This window comes from Syzygium oleosum, unplaced genomic scaffold (assembly GCF_021117445.2).
Source record: "Syzygium oleosum isolate NSW1041296 unplaced genomic scaffold, Sole_v2.1 Sole_v2.15, whole genome shotgun sequence".
NCBI lineage: Eukaryota > Viridiplantae > Streptophyta > Magnoliopsida > Myrtales > Myrtaceae > Syzygium > Syzygium oleosum.
The window spans coordinates 1,588,290-1,600,784 of NW_026607499.1; the positions used below are offsets into that span (position 1 = coordinate 1,588,290).

Here is a 12,495-nt window from a genome sequence, read left to right on the forward strand (position 1 = left end):
CGATGAGAAGAGTTTATTTCTCATTTTTGTTCCATCAATAGAAAAGTAGATTTTTTTTACTTCTGATTTCCATTCCAAATCCATTTCTGGAGCAGAAATTTGTTCTAGAAATAAAAAAATGAAATTCCGTTACCAAACCTATTCCCAGGAACAGAAAAATAGAAAAACAGAGAAACATAATAGTTATCATTCGCGCCCTTACAAAGTGAAAAAAATGGCTGTTATTACAATAAAACCATAACATTAAAATTTGACCGTTCCCGTTTTTGTTTTGATGAATGTTGATTTTTGTTTTTTAAATTTTGTTTAAGGGTAACAGTTATATTGGAAACATGAATTCATGTTACATGATCTGTCATATTTTAGGATTTTCAATTTCTCTATTGTTTGTAATTTTAGTTAGTCACCATATAATTAACTATTAATTGTGAAATCTTCCGATGTCATGTCGATCAATCATATTTCTACATATATGTTAGAACAGAACTTCAATAAGGAATGAAAGAAATATTTTTTTTTGACTTTTTCTTATTAGGAAATTAATTAATTTCTCACAATTTTAAATATAATTAATTAACTAATCTCTTTTACTTTTACATCATGCTTCCATTTATTAAATAAAAAGTTGTGATGATAAAGCAAAATACTTACGAGCGTTTTACATTTGACATGAGTCAATAGATCATTTACGTAAAAGTTGAGACCATAAAGGATTATGACACGGGATGACCATTCAAACCTATTCTTGCAGCCTTTCTCATAATATAAAGATATTAGATATTAATTTAAGAAGTCGTGTTCTGTTTCTAAGTTTGAATACTTTGCGGAACGTAATCAAAATAACAATAAACACTTTCATCGCCAATTACATTATAGATAAGTGAAGCTAATACCTTCATATAATCTCCCCTGGGTGTGATTAGACAATAAGCAGTATCAATGGAAGACCTTACGTGAGAAGGGAATGAGGGGGAAGATATTGTCATCTTACTATACAAAGTTCAACTACTCAAGGATTAAAGTTTAGTATCTAAGGTTCTAGAGGCATGTACCTCTCTTAATTGACATTGCAAAGCTCGACGTTTATCGCTATCTCAAGCCACCCTTCGTCCACACGATTAGGAAATCCTTGTTCTGGAGATGGTGTGCCTTGCTCATTGGTTAAAACGTCATTGATTTGGATGGAGTCACTTGACGGGCTCGGGGGGAAGTTAGTGTTTTCTAAAGTTTCAACTGCTACAATCTCATTGCCACCATCATCCATACTTCTATCTTTAAATCTGCCTTCCCTAAAAGTATGGGAATTGAGGTCTCTTTGGTAAAATCTTCTTCCCAATAAAACAATTTTCCCCCACAATGAACTTGAAGAACTTGTTACTTCATGCCAATTTCTTTTGATGAACATGACCATGAAAATGAGGAGAGCTAAGACTGCAACAACTCCAACAATCAAGAATAAAGCCCAGAAACTGTCAAGACCCAAGTTGTTGGAAGAAACCGAGGAAATAGAATTCAGGCAGTTGGTTTTTGGTGTAAACCACGCGTTTTCAATTTCCGTCATTGTAGGCCCTTCAGTTACAATGAGGATTGCTCGTGAAATATCCGTAACTAGTGGAGACCCTTTGGGGAAAACCTGTAAACCAAAAGAAGCATGACATTTGATTTTTAATCAAAGAAATAACTACTAATCCTAGTAATTGAAAAGTTTGAGGGTTTTCTCTTTTGGCTAGAAAGGAGGGATTGAGAACTTACGAAGCCAAATCCAGCAGTTTTAAATGCCGGGATCATTGTATATTTGTTGCAATATTGAGAAAGAACTAGTTTCATGTAGGGGACTTGGTCGAATGCCGCTGAGATCCCGCCCTTTGCGCTTCCATTGGAAAGAAGCGCATCACATTCTCTAGGAGAGTGATACGATATAAGTCTGGAATCATCGAACTTCATTTGCTTTAGCATTCCATAAACGAAAGAGCCATATTTGTATCCCACCTTTTCTCCACTCTTTAGGAGTTGATCCACATCAGTCACAGTTGGTTGAAGATTTTTCACCACCAAAAGAGAGCTCAAGCTTGCCGTATAACTTTGTGTAAGTATAAGTACCACAAAAACCCACACGATCACAACAAGTCTCGCTAGGTTGCTAAGTACTCTCTCCCCTGCAATCCAAATTAACGGTAAGCAAATTAATTCTCCGACAATGATATGTAAATTGTAATGTTCAATTGATCTATTAAAGTGAAGGGCAAGTACTTTGTGCGAAGATCATGGTTGAAAAGGAAAACCAAAAGCTCGTGCCAACTTGATGCACGGCCGGACCCCTGAAATCTTCGTTAATCTGATGTTCAAGAATCCACACGACCAATGCTATGAATGCAAAGAAGCATCCTATTGTTAACCAAAGGTCCCAAGTGAGTGGCTTCAAGAAAACCCAAGCATTCTTGCTCTTGTTGTCCTTGTATGGCACGACCATCACACCCCCCGTTACGGAGTATGGTAAGGTGAAATCCACGTACAATGATCTGTTCGCAATGATCGTTGTATCACCCACCACTGCATCATAATTCTGTTCCAAAGAAAGGAAGGGAAATGTTTTCTTTGTCGACCACATAATAGCATAGCAAGTTTCAACATGTAATCCAACGAAATCAAACACTTGCAATGAGTTATCTCACCTGGTAAAATACTTGATCGATCATGTCATTATAACTGCCAGCGCTACTTCCATCAGGCAAGGCAAACGGAATAAGGTCGTAAGCCACAGCATAAGGCAAATTTTCTATCACGGCTTGAAAGATGTCGATACAGTATCCGGTGACTTGGGATGTATTCGTGCTTGGATCCCAAGTCACCTTCACGAATTCATTGAAACCGTCCTTCACGGGAACTAAGATTTTCAACCTCTTCCCAGTAGTGGGAATCTCCCAACCCTTAGGAACAGAGGTCGAATCTCCTGGCCACAATACTGATTTGAGATTACTCTTAGAAGTGGAATATTTGCTTGTGTGCAATGAATTCAAATCTCTTAGCAGCCCATTTTCTAGCGTCCAAAACCCGATCCCTCTTGCTGCATTTCCATTGATATTAACAATCTGGAACGCTGATGACTTTAACTGCCCATCGACGAGGCTAAAATTTCCAGCGAGGCCCGTGAAATTCGTATTGGCTAGTTCTTGGAGAAGTTCCTTACCATTTTGAGAGACCCCAATAGTGTCGAGATCCGTTGCATTTGTTGAAGCATTCATCTGGAATGTAAAATTTGTTGCAGCCATTTTCTCAACAACCATTGCCAGAGCCCGAGCAGTGTCATAAGCCCAATATCCAAAAATATTCAACGTAGGATTAAGGACGGATGGGTTGTCTTGTTGGAATTTTTTCTTCCATCGGACCATGAAGTTGTCCAGGTTTTGCGTGTCTGGGACATAAGTCTTGATGCCCAGTACTCCTTGCATTGAACTAGCGACAACAGATGAATCCACCAAATTCAATCGGTCAGTGATTCCATTAGTCAAGATCCACACATAACCTTCACTCATCATTCCTACCTCTTTTGCTTTGGCAAGTAGCCGAGAACCAAGGATAGGTGACATATGCACAATGAAGACCCTTGTTTGCATCGTCATTAACTTGTAGAGTTCCAGTAGGATTTGATTGTCCGTGGCCGAAGGAGGAATGAGGCTCCTATAGGGCACTCGCATGTCGACCTCTTCCAAAGCATCGATAAGGAAAGGTATGACGCCTTCTCCGAACTCGTTGTCCACATATATGAGGACCGCTTCTTTCCAGCAAAAAGCTTGCACAACTGCGCTTATGGCCTTCACTTGGGACGAGTCATTTTGCACAGCTCGAATGAAGTATGGTCTCCGAATAGTACTGAGGGAAGGACTAGTAGCAGAAAAAGAGATGATGGGCACATGAGATTTCTTTCCAAGGTGAATGAGGAAGTCTGTTTGCACTGAACCTTGAGGGCCTATTATGGCTTGGACGTGTTTGTTCTTTATCAGATCAAGTGCTGCACGGGTGGGTGAACAAAAAAAGACGGTGAAACAATAACAATATAATAATATAAATTCTTATTGGAAAAGGCATAGTACTGATCAGAAGTCAATTAAAACTTGATGCATATTATAAAAATAGAAATGTTTAAGAAAAAGGAAACATAGGAGTTTGAAGTTGGGAAAGAACTCGCACTTGATATTATTTAAACAATATGTGTCTACTAATTATAAAAACTTTTCCATTTTCTCCGTTTATGAAGTTGAAAGTACCACTGAAGTTTTTTTCGTTATCACTAGACTCCTAATTCAATATGTCCTTATGATGATAAAATGTAAATTACTCCAACATGGGTAAGTGAAACCTCTTATTTTCAAGTACATATGAAATTGTACTCACGAAACATAGTCGAACACTCCCATTTGGATTTTAACGTAATTTCAGACACGATGCACAATTGTGTTCGAATAAAATATTTATTAATGTCGAGGAAGCGCACTTTAATTAAGTAAACTGCAGATCCATGAAATTATTTGTACTATGTGGAGGGAATCGACGCCCGTCCATTTTTTTCCAACTGAAACCAACCCATTTCGAAAGATTTAATTTTATTAACCATAGTGCAGGCATTTGGTTGTCGCCTTTGATGTTGTTTGGCATATGATATTGCAAACCAAGCAGAAACTAATTCTTTCGGCAAAAGTAATATTAAGAACAAAACAAAAGAGGATAAATTGGCCGAGACACGATCAAGTTGACTCTTCTTCATCGTTAAGTTGACCTCTTTATCTCATGCCATTTGAATATTCCACTCTAGAATCCAAGCCCCATATTCCAATTCTATGGATTTTATGAGGTCAGACATTTGTGATGTTATATTATATGTCAAGCCTCTCAACATCCATATTAAACTCCTTTCATGTATTGACAATTATTTGGTTGAACTTCAAACCTAAGTTGTTTTATTCGACCATTAATAGCACACAGTTTCCCTGGAAATAATTAACCACTGACTCAACTCGACAACAGATCGTTATACATGAAGTTTGGCTCAACTAGAAAAAAAATCAGTATAATTATGTAGAGATATGTTTTATGTACATATTTCCACAGAAGAATTTGAAGTTGTCTTTATCAACCATCTCTGCAGACATGACTATTTTTCTAACCCCTGAAAGTACAATAAGGCTCCGTTCGTTTGGCGAAAAATATTCTTCCGGAAAATATTTTCCGGGTTTTCCGGTGTTCGGGGTCGGAAAACGTTTTCCGTAGGAAAATATTTTCCTTCCCCCCCTCACAAAATAGCCTAAGTCTATGGAAAATGACTTCCGCTTCTTCAAAAGCGGAAATCATTTTCCGGAGCTTCTTCTTCTTCTTCTTCACTAAGGTCGCCGGCGGCCGCCGGCCGCCGCCCGTCGCAGCCGGTCGCCCGCCGCCGGTTGCCCGCCGCCGCCGCCGCCGGCGAAAAATATTTTCCGAAACTTTTTCATATTAATCACCGAACACCGGAAAATTATGTTCCGGGAAAACATTTTCAAGGAAATTGACTTTCGGGAAAATATTTTCCAAAAGGAGAATATTTTCCACCAAACGAACGGAACCTAAGATTAGGCTCTTTTTCCGAAACTGTAGCTATATAGCATGTGTCCTTTTCGAGACGATCTCTACATGTGGACATAATTTTATAAATTTTTAATACATTTACAGCGGGAAAGAGTCACAGGAGAGCTTTATAGTCTTCAAGAATAGAACAAATAATAGTGGTCCTATACATCCAAGATCATAAACAAGAATCCCGTTCACAGGTCTTTACGAGATGAAACTTTGCATCCACAAATTTATGTACACATGTTTATTTTGGTGCAATATGAGATGATAGACAAGGTGGACTTTTCTCTGTTGAATCTTTAAGTATCAACTTTATGTTATCTTCGATTCTATTATAAGATGATAAGGACTTCATTGTCGCAATGATAAAAGACGCTTTGAAAGTAGTGCACTCATTGACTTTGAAAAGGGGAAAAAAAAGTTCCGCCTGCTTAAATGAAGTATATATACAAGGTGGCCAGGGAAAATTGTCCAAAATATCATAAATTTATTGCACTTTTACCAATTCAATCCTAAACTTTTTAATTGTGCCAATTGAGTCATAAACATTTTTACCTTTTGCCAATCGAGTCCATCCGGCCAAAATTGATTAGAAAACGCTGACATAGATGCCGGCCATCCAACATGGCACGATCGGCTTTGATGTGGATAATTTGAATTTTTTTTCCTTTTCTCTTCTTTTTTTTTTCTCTTTCCCTCCGCCAGCCATCGCCAGGCCTCATCGATGGCTGGTTGAGGTCGTTGGCCTCAAGTGAAGGCCACCCTCGCCGGATCCAGTAAGGCAGCCCTCGCCATGGGCCATCAAGGGCTACACTCGCAAGCCTAGGCAAGAGTGACCCTTGCCGGCCTCGGGCGAGAAAAGGAAAAAAGAAAAATTTTAACCCAAAAACTGGTGTCATCATAGATTTCTGGCCAAGCATCGTGACCAGTCAGCATGTTAGAGAGAGAGAGAGAGAGAGAGAGAGAGAGAGAGAGAGAGAGAGAGAGAGAGAGCGAACCTGCAGCAGCAGCGGCAACCTCATCTCTTTTGGAGTCTCTAACGTTGAGGACGAGCCTGGTCTTGTACGAAGGGTTTGAACTATAAAAGTCAGAGAGCGACATGTTAATGCAGCTCAATCCCATTTGACCCACCCACGTCTCCAGATCAAGAACCACCCCAACGTTCACCGGAATCATTGTGGCATTGTTGCTGTTACTGCTTTGTGCCACTGCTAGGTGAGTGCCGTCACTGGAGGTCACGACGATCACAAAAGAGAAAAGAGCCAAAAAGAGGAGCTTTCCAGCATGGAGCGAGATACTTAGAGGAATCATTGAAACGGCTTTTGCGAAAAGGCTAGTGAGAGAGAGAGAGAGAGAGAGAGAGAGAGAGAGAGAGAGAGAGAGAGAGAGAGAGAGAGTTGGAGGATAGGATATGATGATAAGGACGATGAATTTATAATGGAGAAGAGCTTTGAAAAAGTGAGACAAATCATGGAATGCTTATATTGAAGGATTGCTGGGCATGGGCGAGACTTCCAGTAGCACCGATAGTTCATGGTTTTTTCTTGTTTCTTTGATACTCTAATTGTCTTTCGTAGAAAGTTTATATAGCCTTGTCTATTCTTCAGTAAGCCCAAGCATCTATCTCCTTCACCTACTACGCAGAGGAATCAAAATAGCTATGTTTGAAAGGTATTCACAGTTGGTTCCCGTCAGGCTAAAGTTAGAATAAGTTGTTTCCCCAATATTGTTAATTTTCTCATTCCCCTTCTCTTAATATTGTCCAACAACCTTCAGCGACCCAGTCATTCATTTATTGCATAAAAAATTAGGGATCAACCCGATCCATTAACAAAAATATTATTTGAAATGCATGGCATATAGATATTAGGAGTATTTGCATATTTTTCAAACCGGCGGTGGGTGGACTTAAATGAAAGGTTCTAAACTTAATTGATAAACAGGATTGAGCCAACAGGAGCATGTAATTTTGGCTGAGCCCATTTTTTCTCTCTCGTGTCCGAAATTTGCACAACAATAAAGCCAAGTTGGAATAATGGAATTAATAGATGCTAAAGCTAAAACAATAAAACATATGAGTTGGTCGAAACAAATTCCACCGTTCCAGTTCTCTGAACAGGAACATGCTCTCCATTAGCAATGGTAATAGATAGGTAATTAGATGTGTCACAGAGATTTTTAATCCATCGAGACGTACTGCACATATGATCTATCGCTCCAAGATCAACAATAAAATAATTTTTTGAAGATGTTGATAGGGAAAAAGAATCACTAGAGTTATGAGCAATGTTCCCTGAGTCAGCACTCGATGGAGTCATGCTGCTGCTCATTCATGAGTTGTTGGAGTTGCAAGGCAATTTGGCCTAGAGAAGCTTGAAGATCGGGGCCGAAATTAGGAGTACCACTTTTAGTTGCAAGAGCCTTGTCTTTGTTTTGCCTCAGATGATGATGTAACTCCCAACAACGATCTTGAGTGTGACCATCCTTGTTTGAATGAGTGCAGTGAAGCTTGGAATTTCGACCCCTGCCTTTCCTTTCACACCATTAGATTTATTGCGGCAAAAGAACAATACAAGTGCCATAAGTTATGTACGGCGTTCACTTTGGTGCCTGTTTCACCAGAAAATGCTCCCGCGGCGAAATATAATTCACCGAAAGTTGTTCTTCAGTTCTTAATGTGAGGAGACTGGGTTCCGTGGCGACTCCGGACAGGAAATATCCAGGGAGACAAGGAAAAACGGCGAACTTTTACCCCGAACTTCGAACCGGACTAAATGTACAAACCGTGCCGGAATTTAATCGACGACAAAGCTTGAAAATACACCCGCACACGTACACAAAGATGTAACGCCGGAATTTAATCGACGACGCAACACTCGGGATAGAGATACACGCCGGAATTTAATCGACGACGCAAATCGGAAAACTACAGCTAAGGAAAGATAAAGTGCGGTACATGAAAGTAAAGATAATTGAAAGATAACATGTTGTTTGATTTTGTCGGGGTCCTTTCTCCGGTAGATGGCCGGTGATATTTATAATGGTCGTGTGGTAACTGCTCCTTAGCAGTTTTCAACAGTTGTGCCCATGTTCTTCCATTCCGAAAATCTTGTCTTCATGTCCATGTAATGCCAAGATTCTTCTTTCAAGATAACTGTCTCACGATCTTGTCCACAAGTGATAACTTCCTCATAATCATGGTTCCAAGTAACTGTTCTCGCATGTATGCTCCTTAGTGGTTTCCAACAGTTACGTTGAATCCACTACCTTGACGGTTTTCTTTTTACTCTACTACGTTGGCGGTTGCTTTGACTCCACTATGTTGACGGTTACTTCTTCTTTCTGCATCTCCAACCAGTCACAACCGTCGACTTCCTCTTAATGTCAAAAAATCTACAGTGATTTTCTGAGAAAACTTAAAACATAAAAGTTGTAGATCCATGAGTCTTCGTTCTTTTAGCTTTGGAATCAGGTCAATCCGATCTGTCTCGAAGAAGTTATGACCATTTTCCCGAACTAGCGCAGAACTGCAATTTCGTCGAAGTATCGACAAGATGTCGAAGTCCTCGACAAGATGAAGTCACGACCGTCGACTTCCTTTAGCCTTGATGGATTCTACAGTGATTTTATGAGAAAATTCAAAACATAAAAGTTGTAGATCCATGAGTCTTCGTTCTTTTGGCTTTGGAATCAGGTCAATCCGATCTGTTTCGAAGAAGTTATGACCATTTTCCCGAACTAGCGTAGAACTGCAATTTCGTCGAAGTATCGGCAAGATGTCGAAGTCCTCGACAAGATGAAGTCACGACCGTCGAATTCCTTTAACCTTGATGGCTTCTACAGTGATTTTATGAGAAAACTCAAAACATAAAAGTTGTAGATCCATGAGTCTTCTTTCTTTTGGCTTTGGAATCAGGTCAATCCGATCTGTCTCGAAGAAGTTATGACCATTTTCCCGAACTAGCGCAGAACTGCAATTTCGTCGAAGTATCGACAAGATGAAGTCACGACCGTCGACTTCCTTTAACCTTGATGGATTCTACAGTGATTTTCTGAGAAAACTTAAAACATAAAAGTTGTAGATCCATGAGTCTTTGTTCTTTTGGCTTTGGAATCAGGTCAATCCGATCTGTCTCGAAGAAGTTATGACCATTTTCCCGAACTAGCGCAGAACTGCAATTTCGTCGAAGTATCGACAAGATGTCGAGAAGTCACGGCCGTCGACTTCCTTTAACCTTGATGGATTCTACAGTGATTTTCTGAGAAAACTCAAAACATAAAAGTTGTAGATCCATGAGTCTTCGTTCTTTTGGCTTTGGAATCAGGTCAATCCGATCTGTCTCGAAGAAGTTATGACCAATTTCCCGAACTAGCGCAGAACTGCAATTTCGTCGAAGTATCGACAAGATGTCGAAGTCCTCGACAAGATGAAGTCACGACCGTCGACTTCCTTTAACCTTGATGGATTCTACAGTGATTTTCTGAGAAAACTCAAAACATAAAAGTTGTAGATCCATGAGTCTTCGTTCTTTTGGCTTTGGAATCAGGTCAATCCGATCTGTCTCGAAGAAGTTATGACCATTTTCCCGAACTAGCGCAGAACTGCAATTTCGTCGAAGTATCGACAAGATGAAGTCACGACCGTCGACTTCCTTTAACCTTGATGGATTCTACAGTGATTTTCTGAGAAAACTTAAAACATAAAAGTTGTAGATCCATGAGTCTTTGTTCTTTTGGCTTTGGAATCAGGTCAATCCGATCTGTCTCGAAGAAGTTATGACCATTTTCCCGAACTAGCGCAGAACTGCAATTTCGTCGAAGTATCGACAAGATGTCGAAGTCCTCGACAAGATGAAGTCACGACCGTCGACTTCCTTTAACCTTGATGGATTCTACAGTGATTTTCTGAGAAAACTCAAAACATAAAAGTTGTAGATCCATGAGTCTTCGTTCTTTTGGCTTTGGAATCAGGTCAATCCGATCTGTTTCAAAGAAGTTATGACCATTTTCCCGAACTAGCGCAGAACTGCAATTTCGTCGAAGTATCGGCAAGATGTCGAAGTCCTAGACAAGATGAAGTCACGACCGTCGACTTCCTTTAACCTTGATGGATTCTACAGTGATTTTCTGAGAAAACTCAAAACATAAAAGTTGTAGATCCATGAGTCTTCGTTCTTTTGGCTTTGGAATCAGGTCAATCCGATCTGTCTCGAAGAAGTTATGACCATTTTCCCGAACTAGCGCAGAACTGCAATTTCGTCGAAGTATCGACAAGATGAAGTCACGACCGTCGACTTCCTTTAACCTTGATGGATTCTACAGTGATTTTCTGAGAAAACTTAAAACATAAAAGTTGTAGATCCATGAGTCTTTGTTCTTTTGGCTTTGGAATCAGGTCAATCCGATCTGTCTCGAAGAAGTTATGACCATTTTCCCGAACTAGCGCAGAACTGCAATTTCGTCGAAGTATCGACAAGATGTCGAAGTCCTCGACAAGATGAAGTCACGACCGTCGACTTCCTTTAACCTTGATGGATTCTACAGTGATTTTCTGAGAAAACTCAAAACATAAAAGTTGTAGATCCATGAGTCTTTGTTCTTTTGGCTTTGGAATCAGGTCAATCCGATCTGTTTCAAAGAAGTTATGACCATTTTCCCGAACTAGCGCAGAACTGCAATTTCGTCGAAGTATCGGCAAGATGTCGAAGTCCTAGACAAGATGAAGTCACGACCGTCGACTTCCTTTAACCTTGATGGCTTCTACAGTGATTTTCTGAGAAAACTCAAAACATAAAAGTTGTAGATCCATGAGTCTTCGTTCTTTTGGCTTTGGAATCAGGTCAATCCGATCTGTCTCAAAGAAGTTATGCCATTTTCCCGAGCTAGCGTAGAACTGAAATTTCCTTGATGAAGTCGTGATCAGTCTTGTCAATAATACCCAAAAATTGGTCATTTTTGGGTGTAAATTTATACACATGACACATGTCAGAGACATGTGTCTTTTATGTTGGCAACTTGATGATATTTGCTTCCACGTTACCTCAAGTCTCCGTCATGTGTCCCCTGATGATCTTTGGCACAAAGAACCATGTCGACAAGTTGGCTATTTTTTTGGTGTAAACAGTGCCATAAGTTTTTTTTTGGATTACTTCAGTGCTAAAATTTTTGAAAAACGATCAATTAAGTGCTAAATTTTTTGAAAAACGATCACTTAAGTGCCAACTCCGGTGCCGTAAACAACTTTTCGCTGGAAATCCGACGTGGCATTTTTTTTATTAATTTCTGAAGCTGATGTGGCTCGCCGGAGATTGGCACTTAAGTGATTGTTTTTAAAAAATTTTAGCACTGAAGTGATCCAAAAAAAACTTTTGGCACTTAATAAGTGATCATTTTTCCTCCGATTTGGCACTTAAGTGAGCCGGCAAAAACTTTTGGTACTAAAGTGAGCGCCGTACACAACTTATGGCACTTATAGTGTCCTTTTGCCAATTTATTGCTACTGTTAGATTGAGTACTTTGGTGATTGGGATTGAAATTAACAGTACTATCTGAACTCTCCATTGACTCTTTCCCTGACTTTGAGTTTGGATTCATAACACGCCATCAAGTTTCTTCATGTTGGATAATGGGTCAAACATTAGTGAAAGATGAAAGAGTGGGGCTCATAAGTATTTGTCTTTTGACATCCTCATATTCAGGTCGAATGCTGGCCAATAATTGAAAAACCCAATCTTGCTCTTCTCTTTCAGAATGTATGTTCACAGAATCAGTAGGGGACGATACTGACAAAGTTCATCCCATTTATTTTTTAGAGTTCCAAGATACTCCGTAAATGGTTAATTGAGAGCTTGCTTTTGGGATGAGCAATTTCCTGTTTGCAACTCGAAAATTCAA

The 12,495-nt window shown here is 39.6% G+C and overlaps 1 protein-coding gene across 1 annotated transcript; it reads right to left on the reverse strand.

The window, feature by feature from the left end:
- Window positions 1–753: 753 nt before the first annotated feature.
- Window positions 754–6,945, reverse strand: LOC130140016 (glutamate receptor 2.1-like). The gene is made up of 5 exons (XM_056318201.1): window positions 6,600–6,945; window positions 2,673–4,009; window positions 2,251–2,563; window positions 1,753–2,156; window positions 754–1,633 (listed from the first exon to the last, which is right to left on the reverse strand). Exons 1-5 carry the CDS (start codon window positions 6,910–6,912, stop codon window positions 1,058–1,060), a joined length of 2,943 nt encoding a protein of 980 aa, XP_056174176.1. The 5' UTR covers window positions 6,913–6,945; the 3' UTR covers window positions 754–1,057.
- Window positions 6,946–12,495: the final 5,550 nt, after the last annotated feature.

What these genes read in the sequence shown, in the direction of transcription:
- LOC130140016 (XM_056318201.1), bottom strand. Translation starts at nt 6,912, where the DNA reads ATGATTCCTCTAAGTATCTCGCTCCATGCTGGAAAGCTCCTCTTTTTG. An exon ending in GGTTGCCGCTGCTGCTGCAG is followed by an intron (nt 4,010 to 6,599) that starts GTTCGCTCTCTC and finishes CCACCCGTGCAG; the next exon opens with CACTTGATCTGATAAAGAAC. An exon ending in AAACTGCTGGATTTGGCTTC is followed by an intron (nt 1,634 to 1,752) that starts GTAAGTTCTCAA and finishes TTTGGTTTACAG; the next exon opens with GTTTTCCCCAAAGGGTCTCC.